The 25,446-nt window shown below is 41.9% G+C and overlaps 1 protein-coding gene across 1 annotated transcript in view; it reads left to right on the plus strand.

The window, feature by feature from the left end:
• LRP6 (LDL receptor related protein 6) overlaps positions 1-25,446 on the plus strand; it is a 473,927-nt gene that overhangs the window by 156,720 nt on the left and 291,761 nt on the right. Inside the window, exon 4 of the mRNA XM_053718916.1 lies at positions 24,299-24,495. Coding sequence (XP_053574891.1) covers positions 24,299-24,495 — 197 coding nt within the window. The remainder of the gene's footprint in view (positions 1-24,298; positions 24,496-25,446) is intronic.

Here is a 25,446-nt window from a genome sequence, read left to right on the forward strand (position 1 = left end):
TTTTCTGCATAGAAACAGTTTCTGAGCTTCCCCACTGTTGTAATATGAGTGGGAGGGGCCTATTTTAGCGCTTTTTTTGCGCAGTAAAAATTCAGTCACAATCTATCTACTTCATCCTCCATGATCCAGATCGTCTCTAGAGAGCTCAGGGGTCTTCAAAATCCATTTTGAGGGAGGTAATCAGTCACAGTAGTCCTGTGACAGTGTATTTGACTGTGAGAAAAACGTTAATTATATAATTGTTATCCGTTTTTGGGTTCTAAGGGGTTAATCATCCATTTGCTGGTGGGTGCAATCCTTTGCTAACTTAATACATTTACTGTGAAAATTTGGTTGCTATAACTATTTTTGTTCATTGTTATTTCAACTGTCAGTTTTTCTGTGCTTCTTAAAGGCACAGTAACGTTTTTTATATTGCTTGTAAATTAATTTTGAAAAGTATTTCCAAGTTTGCTAGTCTCATTGCTAGTTTGTTTAAACATGTCTGACTCAGATGAATCTCTTTGTTCACTATGTTTAAAGGCCAATGTGGAGCCCAATAGAAATATATGTACTAATTGCATTGATGCTACTTTAAATAAAAGTCAATCTTTACATGTAAAGAAATTATCACCAGACGACGAGGGGGAAGTTATGCCGACTAACTCTCCTCACGTGTCAGTACCTGCGCCTCCCGCTCAGGAGGTGCGTGATTTTGTGGCGCCAAGTACATCAGGGAGGCCCTTACAAATCACTTTGCAAGACATGGCTACTGTTATGACAGAAGTATTATCTAAGTTGCCAGATTTAAGAGGCAAGCGCGATAGCTCTGGGTTAAGGATAGAGCGCGCGGATGAGATGAGAGCCATGTCAGATACTGCGTCACAGTTTGCAGAACGTGAGGACGGAGAGCTTCATTCTGTGGGTGACGGATCTGATCCAGGGAGACTGGATTCAGAGATTTCCAATTTTAAATTTAAGCTAGAGAACCTCCGCACATTGCTAGGGGAGGTATTAGCGGCTCTGAATGATTGTAACACGGTTGCAATTCCAGAGAAATTATGTAGGTTGGATAAATACTATGCGGTACCGGTGTATACTGACGTATTTCCTATACCAAAAAGGCTTACAGAGATTATTAGCAAGGAGTGGGATAGACCTGGTGTGCCTTTTACCCCTCCTCCCATATTTAGGAAAATGTTTTTTAAAAAAAATGTTTTTTTTTAAATGCCGTTGTGCATTTAACCAAACTTACGGCTAAGAACTCCGGATTCGCCATCCAAGCGCGCAGAGCGCTATGGCTTAAATCCTGGTCAGCTGACGTGACTTCTAAATCTAAATTGCTTAATATTCCTTTCAAAGGACAGACCTTATTCGGGCCCGGCTTGAAAGAAATTATTGCTGACATTACGGGAGGTAAGGGTCATGCTCTACCTCAGGACAGGGCCAAATCAAAGGCCAAACAGTCTAATTTTCGTGCCTTTCGTAACTTCAAGGCAGGAGCAGCATCAACTTCCTCCGCTCCAAAACAGGAAGGAGCTGTGGCTCGTTACAGGCAGGGCTGGAAAGTTAACCAGTCCTGGAACAGGGGCAAGCAGGCCAAGAAACCTGCTGCTGCCCCCAAGACAGCATGAAGAGAGGGCCCCCTATCCGGAAACGGATCTAGTGGGGGGCAGACTTTCTCTCTTCGCCCAGGCTTGGGCAAGAGATGTCCAGGATCCATGGGCGTTGGAGATCATATCCCAGGGATACCTCCTGGACTTCAAGACTTCTCCTCCACAGGGGAGATTTCATCTTTCAAGGTTATCAGCAAACCAAACAAAGAAAGAGGCGTTTCTACGCTGTGTGCAAGACCTCTTACTAATGGGGGTAATCCACCCAGTTTCGCGGACGGAACACGGGCAGGGATTCTATTCAAATCTATTTGTGGTTCCCAAAAAAGAGGGAACCTTCAGACCAATCTTGGACTTAAAAATCCTAAACAAATTTCTAAGAGTTCCATCATTCAAAATGGAGACTATTCGAACCATCCTTCCCATGATCCAAGAGGGTCAGTACATGACCACGGTGGACTTAAAGGATGCCTACCTTCACATACCGATTCACAAGGACCATTACCGGTATTTGAGATTTGCCTTCCTAGACAGGCATTACCAGTTTGTAGCTCTTCCCTTCGGATTAGCTACGGCTCCAAGAATCTTTACAAAAATTCTAGGATCACTTCTGGCGGTACTAAGACCACGAGGCATAGCGGTGACTCCGTACCTAGACGACATTCTGATACAAGCGTCAAGTTTTCAAACTGCCAAGTCTCATACAGAGATAGTTCTGACATTTCTGAGGTCGCATGGGTGGAAGGTGAACGTGGAAAAGAGTTCTCTATTACCACTTACAAGAGTTCCCTTTCTAGGGACTCTTATAGATTCTGTAGAGATGAAAATTTACCTGACAGAGGCCAGGTTATTAAAACTTCTAAATACTTGTCGTGTCCTTCACTCCATTCCACACCCGTCAGTAGCTCAGTGCATGGAAGTAATCGGCTTAATGGTAGCGGCAATGGACATAGTACCATTTGCGCGCCTGCATCTCAGACCGCTGCAATTGTGCATGCTAAGTCAGTGGAACGGGGATTACTCAGATTTGTCCCCCCTACTAAATCTGGATCAAGAGACCAGAGATTCTCTTCTATGGTGGCTTTCTCGGCCACATCTGTCCAAGGGGATGACCTTTCGCAGGCCAGATTGGACGATTGTAACAACAGACGCCAGCCTTCTAGGCTGGGGAGCAGTCTGGAATTCCCTGAAAGCTCAGGGATTATGGACTCAGGAGGAGAAACTCCTCCCAATAAATATTCTGGAGTTAAGAGCAATATTCAATGCTCTCCTAGCTTGGCCTCAGTTAGCAACTCTGAGGTTCATCAGATTTCAGTCGGACAACATCACGACTGTGGCTTATATCAACCATCAAGGGGGAACCAGAAGTTCCCTAGCGATGTTGGAAGTCTCAAAGATAATTCGCTGGGCAGAGTCTCACTCTTGCCACCTGTCAGCGATCTACATCCCAGGCGTGGAGAACTGGGAGGCGGATTTTCTAAGTCGCCAGACTTTTCATCCGGGAGAGTGGGAACTTCATCCGGAGGTCTTTGCTCAACTGGTTCGTCGTTGGGGCAACCAGATCTGGATCTCATGGCGTCTCGTCAGAGCGCCAAGCTTCCTTGTTACGGATCCAGGTCCAGGGACCCGGGAGCGGTGCTGATAGATGCTCTGACAGCCCCTTGGGTCTTCAACATGGCTTATGTGTTTCCACCATTCCCAATGCTTCCTCGTTTGATTGCCAAGATCAAACAGGAGAGAGCTTCGGTGATTCTGATAGCGCCTGCGTGGCCACGCAGGACCTGGTATGCAGACCTAATGGACATGTCGTCCTGTCCACCGTGGTCTCTGCCTCTGAGACAGGACCTTCTAATTCAGGGTCCTTTCAAACATCCAAATCTAATTTCTCTGAGGCTGACTGCTGGAGATTGAACGCTTGATTCTATCAAAGCGTGGTTTCTCGGAGTCGGTTATTGATACCTTAATACAGGCTAGGAAGCCTGTTACCAGAAAAATTTACCATAAAATATGGCGTAAATATTTACATTGGTGCGAATCCAAGTGTTACTCATGGAGTAAGGTTAGGATTCCTAGGATATTGTCCTTTCTACAAGAGGGTTTAGAAAAGGGCTTATCTACTAGTTCGTTAAAGGGACAGATTTCTGCTCTGTCTATTCTTCTACACAAACGTCTGGCTGAAGTTCCAGACGTTCAGGCTTTCTGTCAGGCTTTAACTAGGATTAAGCCTGTGTTTAAGTCTGTTGCTCCGCCGTGGAGCTTAAACTTAGTTCTTAATGTTCTTCAAGGCGTTCCATTTGAACCCCTTCATTCCATTGATATCAAGTTGTTATCTTGGAAAGTTCTGTTTTTGATGGCTATTTCCTCGGCTCGGAGAGTCTCTGAGTTATCTGCCTTACTTTGTGATTCTCCTTATCTGATTTTCCATTCAGACAAGGTAGTTCTGCGTACTAAACCTGGGTTCTTACCTAAGGTAGTTACTAACAAGAATATCAATCAAGAGATTGTTGTTCCATCTCTGTGTCCTAACCCTTCTTCAAAGAAGGAACGACTTTTGCATAATCTGGATGTAGTCCGTGCCTTGAAATTCTATTTGCAGGCAACTAAGGATTTTCGTCAAACTTCTTCCCTGTTTGTCGTTTACTCTGGACAGAGGAGAGGTCAAAAGGCTTCGGGTACCTCTCTCTCTTTTTGGCTTCGTAGCATAATACGATTAGCCTATGAGACTGCTGGACAGCAACCCCCTGAAAGGATTACAGCTCATTCTACTAGAGCTGTGGCTTCCACCTGGGCCTTTAAAAATGAGGCCTCTGTTGAACAGATTTGCAAGGCTGCGACTTGGTCTTCGCTTCACACTTTTTCAAAATTTTACAAATTTGACACTTTTGCTTCCTCGGAGGCTGTGTTTGGGAGAAAGGTACTTCAGGCAGTGGTTCCTTCTGTTTAATGTTCCTGCCTTGTCCCTCCCTTCATCCGTGTACTTTAGCTTTGGTATTGGTATTCCATAAGTAATGGATGACCCGTGGACTGACTACACTTAACAGGAGAAAACATAATTTATGCTTACCTGATAAATTCCTTTCTCCTGTAGTGTAGTCAGTCCACGGCCCGCCCTGTTTTTACGGCAGGTCTAAATTTTAATTAAACTCCAGTCACCACTGTACCCTATGGTTCCTCCTTTCTCGTATGCTTGGTCGAATGACTGAGTATGACAGGTGAGGGGAGGAGCTATATAGCAAGCTCTGCTGGGTAATTTTCTTGCAGTTTCCTGTTAGGAAGAGAAATATTCCATAAGTAATGGATGACCCGTGGACTGACTACACTACAGGAGAAAGGAATTTATCAGGTAAGCATAAATTATGTTTTTTTTCCCATTTTTTCCTAATATTTTATAAAAATTTTTTATAGTAAATTATAAGATAAGATGAAAATAATGGTATCTTTAGAAAGTCCATTTAATGGCGAGAAAAACTGTATATAATATGTGTGGGTACAGTAAATGAGTAAGGAAAATTACAGCTAAACACAAACACCGCAAAAATGTAAAAATAGCCTTGGTCCCAAACAGACAGACGGACAGAAAATGGAAAAGTGCTGTGGTCATTAAGGACTTAAAAAAAATGGGTTTAGTGTCCCTTTAATGATTGTGGCATACAGTGAAGGTAGCTACGCACAGATCTTTGACCCTCTTTAATAAGTAACTTTTGCGGGCACAATCCAAGATCCTGAAGCAAGGGACACAGCAAATAACAAAGGTCCCAGAATGATCCACTAAGTACCCAAAAATCTTTCAATTAAAAACAAATTAGTCACTACAATGGTATATTAAAGTTACTGTCATAGTTGTTTAAACTTTTTTGTATTTAACTGTTTGGTGAAGTTAACTAATATAGCACAGAATAGTTAATGTTTCATTTATTTCCTCTATGTACTGAGATTGAATCCGTAAGCTTTACATCTAAGGCTTGCAAAATCAGGCACTTCTGAAAAGTTCCCAATGATTCACTCCTTCGGTTTGCATATCACCCCAGGCAGTTAAAGGCAATAATAAATGCTTTTTTATTTTTTTTGGCTGAAGAGAATCAGTTGGCAGAGATGACAATTCAGCCATGCATCCGAAGTTAGAGCAGAACATTCCAACAGTTGCAATCCCCATGCACTACTCACAGCTTTGTAAGGTGTATAAGAGAGGTCTTGATTCATAGACGTAACAGCTGGTGTATCATCTATAGGGACATGTTCAGGAGCAAAAGGAAAGGAGTTTGTCAGTGCTTTGTCAAAGGTGGTAGGTACTGTCTCCATTTGAGGCTTTGTAGTAATGTACTGCTTTCTCCAACTCAATATGTAGGGTCTCACTTTGTTGGATAAGGTCATCAAATGCAGGTATTTGCATCATCAAAAGTTCATTAAAGAGCTGCTATACCCACATTTTGTTTCTTTCATGATTCAGACAGAGCATGCAATTTTAAGCAACTTTCTAATTTACTCCTATTATCAATTTTTCTTTGTTCTCTTGCTGTCTATATTTGAGAAGTAAGAATGTAAGCTTAGGGGCCGGCCCTTTTTTGGTTAAGCACCTGCGTTGAGCTAGCTGATTAGTGGTTAAATGCAGCCACCAATCAGCAAGCGCTTTTAAGGGTGTTGAATCAAAAATGGGCTGGCTCCTTAGCTTAGATTCCTGCTTTTTCAAATGAAAATAGCAAGAGAACGAAGAAATTGATAATAGGAGTAAATTGGAAAGTTGCTTAAAATTGCCTGCTCTATCTGAATCATGAAAGAAAAAAATGGGTTTAGTATTCATTTAACCATCGAGATAAGTTTGGCTGAAATGCTTCCAACTTTTAAGACCTAGAAAGGTGTTTTTAAATACTTAGTTCAGAGCTCCGCCTAGAGACCAAGAAAAAGTCCTTCATATTGAACGGCTTCCGGGGTAAAAAAATTGTTTTCCTTCAGGACATTAAGAAGTTTCAAGACAGTTTATCTGTCAAAGGCTATGCAGATGTCTGAGGATGTAAGCTGCAAAAAATCTCAGGTGGTTTTCCTTAGAGAATCTTAGAGATCTGCCCACCGGAAGTCAAATACACACAGCACTTTTAAGCAAAAAAACATTTACAACAAAAAGCCAAAACGCTTTTCTTTGTGTACAATAGTAATCTCTCCTTACATCATGAATTCCCATATTCTGTATTTCCTATTTTGCCTCATACAGACAAAATCCTATTTTTTTTTCTATTTTTTTTTCTCTTGTAAGGTGTATCCAGTCCACGGATCATCCATTACTTGCGGGATATTCTCCTTCCCAACAGGAAGTTGCAAGAGGATCACCCACAGCAGAGCTGCTATATAGCTCCTCCCCTAACTGCCATATCCAGTCATTCTCTTGCAAACTCTCAACATAGCTGGAGGTAGTAAGAGGAAAGTGGTGTAAAATAGTTTGTTTTTTCTTCAATCAAAAGTTTGTTTTTAAATGGTACCGGAGTTGGCGTGCAGGTTATCCTGCAATAAGTTATGTGCATTTAAGTTTTTCTAGGGATGGAATTTGCTAGAAAAAAGCTGCCTATACCGGATTAATGTAAGTTAAGCCTAAATACAGTGATTTAATAGCGACTAGTATCAGGCTTGCTATCAGAGGTATATACTCTGATTAATGTGCAATATAAAACGTTTGCTGGCATGTTTAATCGTTTTTATATATGCTTCGGTGATAAAACTTATTGGGGCCTAGTTTTTTCCACATGGCTAGCTTGATTTTTGACTAGAAACAGTTTCCTGAGGCTTTCCACTGTTGTAATATGAGTGGGAGGGTCCTATTTTAGCGCTTTTTTGTGCAGTTAAAATTACAGACAGAGACATTCAGCTTCCCTCAGCAGTCTCCTGCATGCTTTAGGACATCTCTGAAGGGCTCAAAAGGCTTCAAAAGTCATATATTGAGGAAGGTAAAGCCACAGTGGAGCTGTGGCAGTTGTGACTGTTTAATTTGTTAATCTGTTTTTTGTATTAAGGGTTTAATCATCCATTTGCAAGTGGGTGCAATGCTCTGCTAACTTATTACATACACTGTAAAAATTTCGTTAGTTTAACTGCCTTTTTTCACTGTTATTTCAAATTTTAGCAAAATTTGTTTCCCTTTAAAGGCACAGTAACTTTTTTTATATTGCTTGTTTAACTTGATGTAAAGTGTTTTCCAAGCTTGCTAGTCGCATTGCTAGTCTGTATAAACACGTCTGACATAGAGGAAACTCCTTGTTAATTATGTTTAAAAGCCATGGTGGAACCCCATATGAGAATGTGTACTAAATGTATTGATTTCACTTTAAACAATAAAGATCAGCTTTTATCTTTAAAAAATTTATCACCAGAGGATTCTGGCGAGGGGGAAGTTATGCCGACTAACACTCCCCACGTGTCAGACCCTTTGACTCCCGCTAAAATGGCGCTAAGTAAATCAGACGCCCATAGCGATTACTTTGCAGGACATGGCGGCAATCATGGATAATACCCTGTCAGGGGTATTAGCCAGACTGCCGGAATTCAGAGGAAAGCGCGATAGCTCTGGGGTTAGACGTAGTACAGAGCGCGCAGATGCCTTAAGGCCCATGTCTGATACTGCGTCACAATATGCAGAAGCTGAGGAAGGAGAGCTTCAGTCCGTGGGTGACATTTCTGATTCGGGGAAACCTGATTCAGATTTCTTTCATGTAATTAGCAAGAGTCCATGAGCTAGTGACGTATGGGATATACATTCCTACCAGGAGGGGCAAAGTTTCCCAAACCTTAAAATGCCTATAAATACACCCCTCACCACACCCACAATTCAGTTTTACAAACTTTGCCTCCGATGGAGGTGGTGAAGTAAGTTTGTGCTAGATTCTACGTTGATATGCGCTCCGCAGCAAGTTGGAGCCCGGTTTTCCTCTCAGCGTGCAGTGAATGTCAGAGGGATGTGAGGAGAGTATTGCCTATTTGAATGCAGTGATCTCCTTCTACGGGGTCTATTTCATAGGTTCTCTGTTATCGGTCGTAGAGATTCATCTCTTACCTCCCTTTTCAGATCGACGATATACTCTTATATATACCATTACCTCTGCTGATTCTCGTTTCAGTACTGGTTTGGCTTTCTACAAACATGTAGATGAGTGTCCTGGGGTAAGTAAATCTTATTTTCTGTGACACTCTAAGCTATGGTTGGGCACTTTTATATAAAGTTCTAAATATATGTATTCAAACATTTATTTGCCTTGACTCAGGATGTTCAACATTCCTTATTTTCAGACAGTCAGTTTCATATTTGGGATAAATGCATTTGTTTCAATCATTTTTTCTTACCTTTAAAAATTTGACTTTTTCCCTGTGGGCTGTTAGGCTTGCGGGGGCAGAAAATGCTTCATTTTATTGCGTCATTCTTGGCGCGGACTTTTTTGGCGCAAAAATTTTTTTCTGTTTCCGGCGTCATACGTGTCGCCGGAAGTTGCGTCATTTTTTGACGTTTTTTTGCGTCAAGGATGTCGGCGTTCCGGATGTGGCGTCATTTTTGGCGCCAAAAGCATTTAGGCGCCAAATAATGTGGGCGTCTTTTTTGGCGCTAAAAAATATGGGCGTCATTTTTGTCTCCACATTATTTAAGTCTCATTATTTATTGCTTCTGGTTGCTAGAAGCTTGTTCACTGGCATTTTTTTCCCATTCCTGAAACTGTCATTTAAGGAATTTGATCAATTTTGCTTTATATGTTGTTTTTTTCTTTTACATATTGCAAGATGTTCCACGTTGCAACTGAGTCAGAAGATACTACAGGAAAATCACTGCACAGTGCTGGAGCTACCAAGCTAAGTCTGCTATAAACTTTTGGTATCTGTTTCTCCAGCTGTTATTTGTATTGCATGTCATGTCAAACTTATTAATGCAGATAAAATTTCCTTTAGTACTGTTACATTACCTGTTGCTGTTCCGTCAACATCTAATTTTCAGAGTGTTCCTGATAACATAAGAGATTTTATTTTTTAAATCCATTAAGAAGGCTATGTCTGTTATTTCTCCTTCTAGTATACATAAAAGTCTTTTAAAACTTCTCTTTTTTTCAGATGAATTTTTAAATGAACATCATCATTCTGATACTGATAATGGTTCTTCTGGTTCAGAGGTTTCTGTCTCAGAGGTTGATGCTGATAAATCTTTGTATTTGTTCAAGATGGAATTTATTCGTTCTTTACTTAAAGAAGTGTTATTTGCATTAGAAATAGAGGATTCTGGTCCTCTTGATACTAAATGTAAACGTTTAAATAAGGTTTTTAAATCTCCTGTAGTTATTCCAGAAGTGTTTTATCTCCCTGATGCTATTTCTGAAGTAATTTCCAGGGAATGGAATAATTTGGGTAATTTATTTACTCCTTCTAGACGTTTAAGCAAATTATATCCTGTGCCATCTGACAGATTAGAGTTTTTTGGGACAAAAATCCCTAAGGTTATGGGGCTGTCTCTACTCCTGCTTATGTACTACTATTCCTATGGCAGATAGTACTTCATTTAAGGATCCTTTAGATAGGAAAATTGAATCCTTTCTAAGAAAAGCTTACTTATGTTCAGGTAATCTTCTTAGACCTGCTATATTTTTAGCGGATGTTGCTGCAGCTTCAACTTTTTGGTTAGAAGCTTTAGCGCAACAAGTAACAGATCATAATTTTATAGCATTATTATTATTCTATAACATGCTAATAATTTTATTGGTGATACCATCTTTTGATATCATTAGAGTTGATGTCAGGTATATGTCTCTAGCTATTTTAGCTGGAAAAGCTTTATGGATTAAACTTGGAATGCTGACATGTCTTCTAAGTCAACTTTGCTTTCCCTTTCTTTCCAGGGTAAATAATCATTTCGTTCCTTTCCTCACAACAAGGAACAAAAGCCTGATCCTTCATCCTCAGGAGCGGTATCAGTTTGGAAACTATTTCCAGTTTGGAATATATCCAAGCCTTATAGAAACCTATAGCCAGCTCCTAAGTACCTATGAAGGTGCGGCCCTTATTCCAGCTCAGCTGGTATGGGGCAGATTACGTTTTCTTCAAAGAAATTTGGATCAATTCCGTTCTTAATCTCTGGTTTCAGAAACATTGTTTCAGAAAGGTACAGAATTGGCTTCAAGTTAAGGCCTCCTGCTAAGAGATTCTTTTCTTTCCCGTGTCCCAGTTGACACAGCAAGGCTCAGCATTTCTGAAATGTGTTTCAGATCTAGAGTTGGCTGGAGTATTTATGCCAGTTCCAGTTCTGGAACAGGGGCTGGGGTTTTATTTTATCTCTTCATTGTACCAAAGAAGGTCAATTCCTTCAGACCAGTTCTGGATCTATCATTATTGAATCGTTATGTTAGGATACCAACATTCAAGATGGTTACTGTAGGGTCTACAATAGATTTACAGGATGTGTATCTGCATATTCCGATTCATCCAGATCACTTTTAGTGTCTGAGATTCTCTTTTTAGACAAGCATTACCAGTTTTGTGGCTCTACTGTTTGGCCTAGCCTCAGTTCCAAGAATTTTTTTCAAAGGTTCTCGGTGCCCTTCTTTCTGTAATCAGAGAATAGGGTTTTGGTATTTCCTTATTTGGACGATATCTTGGTACTTGCTCAGTCTTCTCATTTTCGAAGAATCTCATACGAATCGACTTGTGTTGTTTCTTCAAGTTCATGGTTGGAGGATCAATTTACCAATCAGTTCATTGATTCCTCAGACAAGGGTAACCTTTTTAGGTTTCTAGATAAATTCAGTGTCTATGACTCTGTCCTTGTCAGACAAGAGAAGTTTAACATTGATATCAGCTTGTCAAAACCTTCAGTCACAATCATTCCCTTTGGTAGCCTTATGCATGGAAATGTTGGGTCTTAGGACTGCCGCATCAGATGCGATCTCCTTTGCTCGTTTTCACATGCGACCTCTTCAGCTCTGTATGCTGAACCAATGGTGCAGGGATTACTCAGATATCTCAATTAATATCTTTAAACCGATTTTACGACACTCTCTGACATGGTGGACAGATCACCATCGTTTAGTTCAGGGGGCTTCTTTGTTCTTCCGACCTGGACTATAATCTCAACAGATGCAAGTCTTACAGGTTGGGGAGCTGTGTGGGGGTATCTGACGGCACAAGGGGTTTGGGAATCTCAGGAGGTGAGATTTCCGATCAATATTTTGGAACTCCGTGCAATTTTCAGAGCTCTTCAGTCTTGGCCTCTTCTGAAGAGAGAGTTGTTCATTTGTTTTCAGATAAGACAATGTCACAACTGTGGCATACATCAATCATCAAGGAGGGACTCACAGTCCTCTGGCTATGAAAGAAGTATCTCGAATTTTGGTTTGGGCGGAATCCAGCTCCTGTCTAATCTCTGCGGTTTATCTCCCAGGTATGGACAATTGGAAAGCGGATTATCTCAGTCGCCAAACGTTGCATCCGGGCGAATGGTCTCTTCACCCAGAGGTATTTCTTCAGATTGTTCAAATGTGGGAACTTCCAGAAATAGATCTGATGGCTTCTCATCTAAACAAGAAACTTCCCAGGTATCTGTCCAGATCCCGGGATCCTCAGGCGGAGGCAGTGGATGCATTTTCACTTCCTTGGAAGTATCATCCTGCCTATATCTTTCCGCCTCTAGTTCTTCTTCCAAGAGTAATCTCCAAGATTCTGAAGGAATGCTCGTTTGTTCTGCTGGTAGCTCCGGCATGGCCTCACAGGTTTTGGTATGCGGATCTTGTCCGGATGGCCTCTTGCCAACCGTGGACTCTTCCGTTAAGACCAGACCTTTTGTCTCAAGGTCCTTTTTTCCATCAGGATCTGAAATCCTTAAATTTAAAGGTATGGAGATTGAACGCTTGATTCTTGGTCAAAGAGGTTTCTCTGACTCTGTGATTAATACTATGTTACAGGCTCGTAAATCTGTATCCAGAGAGATATATTATAGAGTCTGGAAGACTTATATTTCTTGGTGTCTTTCTCATCATTTTTCTTGGCATTCTTTTAGAATACCGAGAATATTACAATTTCTTCAGGATGGTTTAGATAAGGGTTTGTCCGCAAGTTCCTTGAAAGGTCAAATCTCTGCTCTTTCTGTTCTTTTTCACAGAAAGATTGCTATTCTTCCTGATATTCATTGTTTTGTACAAGCTTTGGTTCGTATAAAGCCTGTCATTAAGTCAATTTCTCCTCCTTGGAGTTTGAATTTGGTTCTGGGGGCTCTTCAAGCTCCTCCATTTGAACCTATGCATTCATTGGATATTAAATTACTTTCTTGGAAAGTTTTGTTCCTTTTGGCCATCTCTTCTGCCAGAAGAGTTTCTGAATTATCTGCTCTTTCTTGTGAGTCTCCTTTTCTGATTTTTCATCAGGATAAGGCGGTGTTGCGAACTTCTTTTGAATTTTTACCTAAGTTGTGAATTCCAACAACATTAGTAGAGACATTGTGGTTCCTTCATTATGTCCTAATCCTAAGAATTCTAAGGAGAAATCGTTGCATTCTTTGGATGTTATTAGAGCTTTGAAATATTATGTTGAAGCTACTAAGTCTTTCCGAAAGACTTCTAGTTTATTTGTTATCTTTTCCGGTTTTAGAAAGGCCAGAAAACTTCTGCCATTTCTTTGGCATCTTGGTTGAAATCTTTATTTCATCTTGCCTATGTTGAGTCGGGTAAGACTCCGCCTCATAGGATTACAGCTCATTCTACTAGGTCAGTTTCTACTTCCTGGGCGTTTAGGAATGAAGCTTCGGTTGATCAGATTTGCAAAGTGGCAACTTGGTTCTCTTTGCATACTTTTACCAAATTCTACCATTTTGTTGTATTTTCTTCTTCTGAAGCAGTTTTTGGTAGAAAAGTACTTCAGGCAGCGGTTTCAGTTTGAATCTTCTGCTTATGTTTTTGATTAAACTTTATTTTGGGTGTGGATTATTTTCAGCAGGAATTGGCTGTCTTTATTTTATCCCTCCCTCTCTAGTGACTCTTGTGTGGAAAGATCCACATCTTGGGTAGTCATTATCCCATACGTCACTAGCTCATGGACTCTTGCTAATTACATGAAAGAAAACATAATTTATGTAAGAACTTACCTGATAAATTCATTTCTTTCATATTAGCAAGAGTCCATGAGACCCGCCCTTTTTTGTGGTGGTTATGATTTTTTTGTATAAAGCACAATTATTCCAATTCCTTATTTTATATGCTTTCGCACTTTTTTCTTATCACCCCACTTCTTGGCTATTCGTTAAACTGAATTGTGGGTGTGGTGAGGGGTGTATTTATAGGCATTTTAAGGTTTGGGAAACTTTGCCCCTCCTGGTAGGAATGTATATCCCATACGTCACTAGCTCATGGACTCTTGCTAATATGAAAGAAATGAATTTATCAGGTAAGTTCTTACATAAATTATGTTATTTCTACTTTTAAATTTAAGCTTGAGAACCTCCGTGAATTGCTTGGGGAGGTGTTAGCTGCTCTGAATGACTGTGACACAATTGCAGTACCAGAGAAATTGTGTAGACTGGATAAATACTATGCAGTGCCGGTGTGTACTGATGTTTTTCCAATACCTAATAGGTTTACAGAAATCATTAATAAGGAGTGGGATAGACCCGGTGTGCCGTTTTCTTCTGTTATGTGATCAGTCCACGGGTCATCATTACTTCTGGGATATAACTCCTCCCCAACAGGAAATGCAAGAGGATTCACCCAGCAGAGCTGCATATAGCTCCTCCCCTCTACGTCAGTCCCAGTCATTCTCTTGCACCCAACGACTAGATAGGATGTGTGAGAGGACTATGGTGATTATACTTAGTTTTTATGACTTCAATCAAAAGTTTGTTATTTTACAATAGCACCGGAGCGTGTTATTACTTCTCTGGCAGAGTTTGAGGAAGAATCTGCCAGAGTTTTTTACTATGATTTTAACCGGAGTAGTTAAGATCATATTGCTGTTCTCGGCCATCTGAGGGAGGTAAAAGCTTCAGATCAGGGGACAGCGGGCAGATGAATCTGCATTGAGGTATGTAGCAGTTTTTATTTTCTGAATGGAATTGATGAGAAAATCCTGCTATACCGTTATAATGACATGTATGTATACACTTCAGTATTCTGGGGATGGTATTTCACCGGAACTACTCTGTTAAAAGTCACTAATCCTTTTAATAAGTATTTATCATGTTAAACGTTTTTTGCTGGAATGTAGAATCGTTTACATTGCTGAGGTACTGAGTGAATAAATATTTGGGCATTATTTTCCACTTGGCAGTTGTTTGCTTTTAATGGTGACAGTTTCGTTTCTCTTCACTGCTGTGTGTGAGGGGGAGGGGCCGTTTTTGGCGCTCTTTGCTACGCATCAAAAAATTCCAGTCAGTTACTCTTATATTTCCTGCATGATCCGGTTCATCTCTGACAGATCTCAGGGGTCTTCAAACTTCTTTGGAGGGAGGTAGATTCTCTCAGCAGAGCTGTGAGAATTTTATATTGACTGTGAATAAAAACGTTGCTCTGTAATTTTTATGTCAAATTTAATTATTGTTATTTTACTAATGGGAACAAACCTTTGCTAAAAGTTGTGTTGTTTTAAAGTTTGATGCTATAACTGTTTTTCAGTTCATTATTTCAACTGTCATTTAATCGTTTAGTACCTCTTTGAGGCACAGTACGTTTTTGCTAAAAAAGATTATAACCAAGTTGCAAGTTTATTGCTAGTGTGTTAAACATGTCTGACTCAGAGGAAGATATCTGTGTCATTTGTTCCAATGCCAAGGTGGAGCCCAATAGAAATTTATGTACTAACTGTATTGATGCTACTTTAAATAAAAGTCAATCTGTACAATGTGAACAAATTTCACCAAACAGCGAGGGGAGAGTTATGCCGACTAACTCGCCTCACGCGGCAGTACCTGCATCTCCCGCCCGGGAGGTGCGTGATATTATGGCGCCTAGTTCATCTGGGCGGCCATTACAGATAACATTACAAGATATGGCTACTGTTATGACTGAAGTTTTGTCTAAATTACCAGAACTAAGAGGCAAGCGTGATCACTCTGGGGTGAGAACAGAGTGCGCTGACAATACTAGGGCCATGTCTGATACTGCGTCACAGCTTGCAGAGCATGAGGACGGAGAGCTTCATTCTGTGGGTGACGGTTCTGATCCAAACAGATTGGATTCAGATATTTCAAATTTTAAATTTAAATTGGAGAACCTCCGTGTATTACTAGGGGAGGTATTAGCAGCTCTCAATGATTGTAACACCGTTGCAATACCAGAGAAACTGTGTAGGTTGGATAAATACTTTGCGGTACCGGCGAGTACTGACGTTTTTCCTATACCTAAGAGACTAACTGAAATTGTTACTAAGGAGTGGGATAGACCCGGTGTGCCGTTCTCACCCCCTCCAATATTTAGAAAGATGTTTCCAATAGACGCCACCACTCGGGACTTATGGCAAACGGTCCCTAAGGTGGAGGGAGCAGTTTCTACTTTAGCTAAGCGTACCACTATCCCAGTGGAGGATAGCTGTGCTTTTTCAGATCCAATGGATAAAAAATTAGAGGGTTACCTTAAGAAAATGTTTGTTCAACAAGGTTTTATATTGCAACCCCTTGCATGTATCGCGCCGATTACGGCTGCGGCAGCATTTTGGATTGAGTCTCTGGAAGAGAACCTTAGTTCATCTACGCTAGACGACATTACGGACAGGCTTAGAGTCCTTAAACTAGCTAATTCATTCATTTCGGAGGCCGTAGTACATTTAACCAAGCTTACGGCTAAGAACTCAGGATTCGCCATACAGGCACGTAGGGCGCTGTGGCTAAAATCCTGGTCAGCTGATGTTACTTCTAAGTCCAAATTACTTAATATACCTTTCAAGGGGCAGTCTTTATTTGGGCCCGGTTTGAAAGAAATTATCGCTGACATTACAGGAGGTAAGGGCCACGCCCTACCTCAAGACAAAGCCAAAGCTAAGGCTAGACAGTCTAATTTTCGTCCCTTTCGGAATTTCAAAACAGGAGCAGCATCAACCTCCACTGCACCAAAACAGGAAGGAGCTGTTGCTCGTTACAGGCAAGGCTGGAAGCCTAACCAGTCCTGGAACAAGAGCAAGCAGGCCAGAAAACCTGCTGCTGCCCCAAAGACAGCATGAACCGAAAGCCCCCGATCCGGGACCGGATCTAGTGGGGGGGCAGACTTTCTCTCTTCGCCCAGGCCTGGGCAAGAGATGTTCAGGATCCCTGGGCACTGGAGATCATATCTCAGGGATACCTTCTGGACTTCAAATTATCTCCCCCAAGAGGGAGATTTCATCTGTCAAGGTTGTCAACAAACCAGATAAAGAAAGAAGCGTTTCTACGCTGTGTACAAGATCTGTTATTAATGGGTGTGATCCATCCGGTTCCGCGGTCGGAACAAGGACAAGGGTTCTACTCAAACCTGTTTGTGGTTCCCAAAAAAGAGGGAACTTTCAGGCCAATCTTAGATTTAAAGATTCTAAACAAATTCCTAAGAGTTCCATCGTTCAAAATGGAAACTATTCGGACAATCTTACCCATGATCCAAAAGGGTCAGTACATGACCACAGTGGATTTAAAAGATGCTTACCTTCACATACCGATCCACAAAGATCATCACCGGTATCTAAGGTTTGCCTTCTTAGACAGGCACTACCAGTTTGTAGCTCTTCCATTCGGATTGGCTACGGCTCCAAGAATCTTCACAAAGGTTCTGGGTGCCCTTCTGGCGGTACTAAGACCGCGAGGGATTTCGGTAGCTCCGTACCTAGACGACATTCTAATACAAGCTTCAAGCTTTCAAACTGCCAAGTCTCATACAGAGCTAGTTCTGGCATTTCTAAGGTCGCATGGATGGAAAGTGAACGAAAAGAAGAGTTCTCTTTTTCCTCTCACAAGAGTTCCATTCTTGGGGACTCTTATAGATTCTGTAGAAATGAAGATTTATCTGACAGAAGACAGGCTAACAAAGCTTCAAAATGCATGCCGTTTCCTTCATTCCATTCAACACCCGTCAGTAGCTCAATGCATGGAGGTGATCGGCTTAATGGTAGCGGCAATGGACATAGTACCTTTTGCACGCCTACACCTCAGACCGCTGCAATTGTGCATGCTAAGTCAGTGGAATGGGGATTACTCAGATTTGTCCCCTACTCTGAATCTGAATCAAGAGACCAGAAATTCTCTTCTATGGTGGCTTTATCGGCCACACCTGTCCAGGGGGATGCCATTCAGCAGGCCAGACTGGACAATTGTAACAACAGACGCCAGCCTACTAGGTTGGGGCGCTGTCTGGAATTCTCTGAAGGCTCAGGGACTATGGAATCAGGAGGAGAGTCTCCTTCCAATAAACATTCTGGAATTGAGAGCAGTTCTCAATGCCCTTCTGGCTTGGCCCCAATTAACAACTCGGGGGTTCATCAGGTTTCAGTCGGACAACATCACGACTGTAGCTTACATCAACCATCAGGGAGGGACAAGAAGCTCCCTAGCAATGATGGAAGTATCAAGGATAATTCGCTGGGCAGAGTCTCACTCTTGCCACCTGTCAGCAATCCACATCCCGGGAGTGGAGAACTGGGAGGCGGATTTCTTGAGTCGCCAGACTTTTCATCCGGGGGAGTGGGAACTTCATCCGGAGGTCTTTGCCCAAATACTTCAACGTTGGGGCAAACCAGAGATAGATCTCATGGCGTCTCGCCAGAACGCCAAACTTCCTCGCTACGGGTCCAGATCCAGGGATCCGGGAGCGGTTCTGATAGATGCTTTGACAGCACCTTGGAACTTCGGGATGGCTTATGTGTTTCCACCCTTCCCGCTGCTTCCTCGATTGATTGCCAAAATCAAACAGGAGAGAGCATCAGTGATTCTAATAGCGCCTGCATGGCCACGCAGGACTTGGTATTCAGATCTAGTGGACATGTCATCCTGTCCGCCTTGGTCTCTACCTCTAAGACAGGACCTTCTGATACAGGGTCCATTCAGACATCAAAATCTAACTTCTCTGAAGCTGACTGCTTGGAAATTGAACGCTTGATTTTATCAAAACGTGGTTTTTCTGAGTCGGTTATTGATACCCTGATACAGGCTAGGAAGCCTGTTACCAGAAAGATTTACCATAAAATATGGCGTAAATACCTATACTGGTGCGAATCCAAACGTTACTCCTGGAGTAAGGTTAGGATCCCTAGGATATTGTCCTTTCTACAAGAGGGTTTAGAAAAGGGTTTATCAGCTAGTTCATTAAAGGGACAGATTTCAGCTCTGTCCATCTTGTTACACAGGCGTCTGTCAGAAAATCCAGACGTCCAGGTCTTTTGTCAGGCTTTAGCTAGGATCAAGCCTGTGTTTAAAGCTGTTGCTCCGCCATGGAGTTTAAACTTAGTTCTTAACGTTTTACAGGGTGTTCCGTTTGAACCCCTTCATTCCATTGATATAAAATTGTTATCTTGGAAAGTTCTGTTTTTAATGGCTATTTCCTCGGCTCGAAGAGTCTCTGAGTTATCAGCCTTACATTGTGATTCTCCTTATCTGATTTTTCACTCAGACAAGGTAGTTCTGCGTACTAAACCTGGGTTCTTACCTAAGGTAGTCACTAACAGGAATATCAATCAAGAGATTGTTGTTCCATCCTTGTGTCCAAATCCTTCTTCAAAGAAGGAACGTCTTCTACACAATCTGGATGTAGTTCGTGCCCTCAAGTTCTACTTGCAGGCAACTAAAGATTTTCGCCAAACTTCTTCCCTGTTTGTCGTTTATTCTGGACAGAGGAGAGGTCACAAAGCTTCTGCTACCTCTCTCTCTTTTTGGCTTCGTAGCATAATACGTTTAGCCTATGAGACTGCTGGACAGCAGCCTCCTGAAAGAATTACAGCTCACTCCACTAGAGCTGTGGCTTCCACTTGGGCCTTTAAGAATGAGGCCTCTGTTGAACAGATTTGCAAGGCTGCAACTTGGTCTTCGCTTCATACTTTTTCCAAATTTTACAAATTTGACACTTTTGCTTCTTCGGAGGCTATTTTTGGGAGAAAGGTTCTTCAGGCAGTGGTTCCTTCTGTATAATGAGCCTGCCTATCCCTCCCGTCATCCGTGTACTTTTGCTTTGGTATTGGTATCCCAGAAGTAATGATGACCCGTGGACTGATCACACATAACAGAAGAAAACATAATTTATGCTTACCTGATAAATTCCTTTCTTCTGTTGTGTGATCAGTCCACGGCCCGCCCTGTTTTAAGGCAGGTAAATATCTTTTAAATTATACTCCAGTCACCACTTCACCCTTGGTTACTCCTTTCTCGTTGATTCTTGGTCGAATGACTGGGACTGACGTAGAGGGGAGGAGCTATATGCAGCTCTGCTGGGTGAATCCTCTTGCATTTCCTGTTGGGGAGGAGTTATATCCCAGAAGTAATGATGACCCGTGGACTGATCACACAACAGAAGAAAGGAATTTATCAGGTAAGCATAAATTATGTTTTTCCCCCCCCTCCCCCTCCTATTTTTAGAAAAATGTTTCCAATAGAGGCCACCACACGGGACTTATGGCAGATGGTCCCTAAGGTGGAGGGAGCAGTTTCTACTTTAGCAAAGCGTACCACTATCCCTGTCGAGGACAGTTGTGCTTTTTCAGATCCAATGGATACAAAATTAGAAGGTTACCTTAAGAAAATGTTTATTCAACAAGGTTTTATCCTGCAGCCCCTTGCATGCATTGCGCCTGTCACTGCTGCTGCGGCGTTCTGGTTTGAGTCTCTGGAAGAGGCCTTTCAGACAGCTACTCCATTGACTGAAATACTTGACAAGCTTAGAACACTTAAGCTAGCTAATTCTTTTGTTTCTGACGCCATTGTTCATTTGACTAACGGCTAAGAATTCTGGATTCGCCATCCAGGCACGTAGGGCGCTATGGCTTAAATCTTGGTCAGCTGACGTGACTTCAAAGTCTAAATTACTTAACATTCCCTTCAAGGGGCAGACCCTATTCGGGCCTGGTTTGAAGGAAATTATTGCTGACATTACTGGAGGTAAGAGTCATACCCTTCCTCAAGACAGGACCAAATCAAAGGCCAAACAGTCTAATTTTCGTGCCTTTCGAAACTTCAAGGCAGGTGCAGCATCAACTTCCTCTGCTACATGACAAGAGGGAACTTTTGCTCAATCCAAGCCGGGCTGGAAACCTAACCAGTCCTGGAACAAGGGCAAGCAGGCCAGAAAGCCTGCTGCTGCCTCTTAAGACAGCATGAAGGAACGGCCCCCTATCCGGTAACGTATCTAGTAGGGGCAGACTTTCTCTCTTCGCCCAGGCGTGGGCAAGAGATGTTCAGGATCCCTGGGCGTTGGAGATCATATCTCAGGGATATCTTCTGGACTTCAAAGCTTCCCCTCCTCAAGGGAGATTTCACCTTTCGAGATTATCTGTAAACCAGATAAAGAAAGAGGCATTCTTACGCTGTGTGCAAGACCTCCTAGTTATGGGAGTGATCTGTCCAGTTCCACAGTCGGAACAGGGACAGGGTTTTTATTCAAATCTGTTTGTGGTTCCCAAAAAAGAGGGAACCTTCAGACCCATTTTGGATCTAAAGATCTTAAACAAATTCCTCAGAGTTCCATCGTTCAAAATGGAAACTATTCGGACCATCCTACCTATGATCCAGGAGGGTCAGTACATGACCACAGTGGATTTGAAGGATGCTTACCTTCACATACCGATTCACAAAGATCATCATCGGTTCCTAAGGTTTGCCTTTCTGGACAGGCATTACCAATTTGTGGCTCTTCCCTTCGGGTTAGCTACAGCTCCAAGAATCTTTACAAAGGTTCTGGGATCGCTTCTGGCGGTCCTAAGACCGCGAGGTATATCAGTGGCCCCTTATCTGGACGACATCCTGATACAGGCGTCAAGCTTTCAGATTGCCAAGTCACATACGGACATAGTTCTGGCATTTCTCAGGTCACATGGGTGGAAGGTGAACGAGGAAAAGAGTTCTCTATCCCCACTCACATGAGTCTCCTTCCTAGGGACTCTGATAGATTCTGTAAAAATGAAGATTTACCTGACAGAATCCAGGTTATCAAAGCTTCTAAAATCTTGCCGTGTTCTTCATTCTATTCCGTGCCCTTCGGTGGCTCAGTGTATGGAAGTAATCGGCTTGATGGTAGCGGCGATGGACATAGTGCCATTTGCGCGACTACATCTCAGACTACATCTCAGACCGCTGCAATTCAATGGAATGGGGATTACACAGATTTGTCCCCTCTGCTAAATCTGGATCAAGAGACCAGAGATTCTCTTCTCTGGTGGCTATCTCGGGTCCATCTGTCCAAAGGTATGACCTTTCGCAGGCCAGATTGGATAATTGTAACAACAGATGCCAGCCTTCTAGGTTGGGGTGCAGTCTGGAATTCCCTGAAGGCTCAGGGAGCGTGGACTCAGGAGGAGAAACTCCTCCCAATAAATATTCTGGAGTTAAGAGCAATATTCAATGCTCTTCTAGCTTGGCCTCAGTTAGCAACCCTGAGGTTCATCAGATTTCAGTCGGACAACATCACGACTGTGGCTTACATCAACCATCAAGGGGGAACCAGGAGTTCCCTAGCGATGTTAGAAGTCTCCAAGATAATTCGCTGGGCAGATACTCACTCTTGCCACCTATCAGCAATCCATATCCCAGGTGTAGAGAACTGGTAGGCGGATTTTCTAAGTCGTCAGACTTTTCATCCGGGGGAGTGGGAACTCCATCCGGAGATGTTTGCTCAATTGGTTCATCGTTGGGGCAAACCAAAACTGGATCTCATGGCGTCTCGCCAGAATGCCAAGCTTCCTTGTTACGGATCCAGGTCCAGGGACCCAGAAGCGGCACTGATAGATGCTCTAGCAGCGCCTTGGTTCTTCAATCTGGTTTATGTGTTTCCACCGTTTCCTCTGCTCCCCCGACTGATTGCCAAAATCAAACAGGAGAGAGCATCGGTGATCTTGATAGCGCCTGCGTAGCCACACAGGACCTGGTATGCAGACCTAGTGGACATGTCATCCTTTCCACCATGGACTCTGCCTCTGAGACAAGACCTTCTACTACAAGGTCCTTTCAATCATCCAAATCTAATTTCTCTGAGACTGACTGCAGGGTGATTGAACGCTTGATTTTATCAAAGCGTGGCTTCTCCGAGTCAGTTATTGATACCCTTATACAGGCACGAAAGCCTGTCACCAGGAAAATCTACCATAAGATATGGCGTAAATACCTTTATTGGTGTGAATCCAAGAATTACTCATGGAGTAAGGTTAGGATTCCTAGGATATTGTCCTTTCTCCAAAAGGGTTTGGAAAAAGGATTATCAGCTAGTTCTTTAAAGGGACAGATTTCTGCTCTGTCTATTCTTTTGCACAAGCGTCTGGCAGAAGTTCCAGACGTTCAAGCTTTTTGTCAGGCTTTGGTTAGAATTAAGCCTGTGTTTAAACCTGTTGCTCACCCATGGAGCTTAAACTTGGTTCTTAAAGTTCTTCAAGGGGTTCCGTTTGAACCCCTTCATTCCATTGATATCAAACTTTTATCTTGGAAAGTTCTGTTTTTGATGGCTATTTCCTCGGCTCGGAGAGTCTCTGAGTTATCTGCCTTACAATGTGATTCTCCTTATCTGATTTTCCATTCAGATAAAGTAGTTCTGCGTAGAAAACCTGGGTTTTTACCTAAGGTAGTTTCTAACAAGAATATCAATCAAGAGATTGTTGTTCTATCATTGTGTCCTAATCCTTCTTCAAAGAAGGAATGCCTTTTACATAATCTGGACGTGGTCCGTGCTTTAAAGTTTTACTTACAAGCTACTAAAGATTTTCGCCAAACATCTACACTGTTTGTTGTTTACTCTGGACAGAGGAGAGGTCAAAAAGCTTCGGCAACCTCTCTTTCTTTTTGGCTTCAGTGCGTAATACGCTTAGCCTATGAGACTGCTGGACAGCAGCCCCCTGAAAGGATTACAGCTCATTCTACTAGAGCTGTGGCTTCCACCTGGGCCTTTAAAAATGAGGCTTCTGTTGAACAGATTTGCAAGGCGGCGACTTGGTCTTCGCTTCACACCTTTTCAAAATTTTACAAGTTTGATACTTTTGCTTCTTCGGAGGCTATTTTTGGGAGAAAGGTTCTACAGGCAGTGGTTCCTTCCATTTAAGCCTGCCTTGTCCCTCCCTTCATCCGTGTACTTTAGCTTTGGTATTGGTATTCCACAAGTAATGGATGATCCGTGGACTGGATACACCTTACAAGAGAAAACATAATTTATGCTTACCTGATAAATTTATTTCTCTTGTGGTGTATCCAGTCCACGGCCCGCCCTGTCTTTTTAAGGGAGGTCTAAATTTTAATTTAAACTACAGTCACCACTGCACCCTATGGTTTCTCCTTTCTCGGCTTGTTTCGGTCGAATGACTGGATATGGCAGTTAGGGGAGGAGCTATATAGCAGCTCTGCTGTGGGTGATCCTCTTGCAACTTCCTGTTGGGAAGGAGAATATCCTGCAAGTAATGGATGATCCGTGGACTGGATACACCACAAGAGAAATAAATTTATCAGGTAAGCATAAATTATGTTTTTGCTCCATAGTTAAATTTAATTCTTACTGCTCTTTTGTTACAAAGGTTTATGCACATTCTCTATATGGAAATTCATACCAAAAAAAATCTTTTGTCATCCACAGACAGACTGTTGTGAGAGACTCTCTTCCTCATCCCTTCGCTTTGACTTTGTTTGGGGACACAATCTACTGGACTGACTGGAATACGCACTCTATTCTTGCATGCAACAAATACACAGGAGAGGATCGTCGAGAAGTTGACTCAAATATCTTCTCTCCCATGGACATTCATGTGTTCAGCCAGCTGAGGCAGCCAAATGGTAAGTGAAGAGTTTTCTAAACTGCAAAATGCCTTGCTTTTCTCCTAGTTTAAAGGGACATTGTACTGTATTGTTTTTTCTCCCCTTGAATGTCTTGCCAATGATACATTTTACCTGCTGGGTGTATTAAATTGTTTACAAACAACTTTCCCTTTTATTTTTTCATTTGAAGAAACTGTTTTTGCATGTTCTAACCACCATCTATACTGAAAATTTAATTATGGATGCATTTGTTGTAGAAAAGTTATGTAAACAGCAGCATCTCTCTCACACTCATGTCATTTTAATTCCCCCCCCCCCCTCTATACATAGGTGCCTATTAACCTCACATTGTTTGCACTCAAGCTATGGTAACTATTAAAAGAAGCACTTTTGTAAATATTATTAAGCACGTGACTAAGAAACCATGATTCGTGCAGGAGATTTTACCTGGAAACCAATCTGCTCCACTCATGAACAAAGCTGCTTCATTATTCCCCCTAGATAACTGGCCACCTTGCGGAAACCAGGAGCACACATTCATTATGACTCTGATGTAATTTAATAATGGCTTTTTGGTACAACATTTTTAAGTTTGCATTTTTATTAATCAAAAAGTAAACTTTCAATTATAAAAACTCAGAGCATTGATCACATTACAGGACTGAATGTCATGTACCACTTCCATGTCCCTTTTGAACTTGGTTGGTGAACTAAACATTGGCACAGCATTAAATGGACTGTAAGCACCTTGTAATTAAAACATTTTTGTTTGCAGTTTTCCAATAGATTCACATAGCAGCAGAATATGCGTATTACTAGAACACATTAGCACCTTGTTTGCTACTATTTTTTTATATGGTAAAACTCCACTCACCACGTTCCTTTATTTGAAGGTGCCAATCCAGACTTGAGTCTGGAGACTGTTTCTCACTGCCATTGTGTTAACAAAACAGCAAAAAAACAAACAAA

The sequence above is a fragment of the Bombina bombina genome, chromosome 6 (assembly GCF_027579735.1).
Source record: "Bombina bombina isolate aBomBom1 chromosome 6, aBomBom1.pri, whole genome shotgun sequence".
Taxonomy (NCBI): domain Eukaryota; kingdom Metazoa; phylum Chordata; class Amphibia; order Anura; family Bombinatoridae; genus Bombina; species Bombina bombina.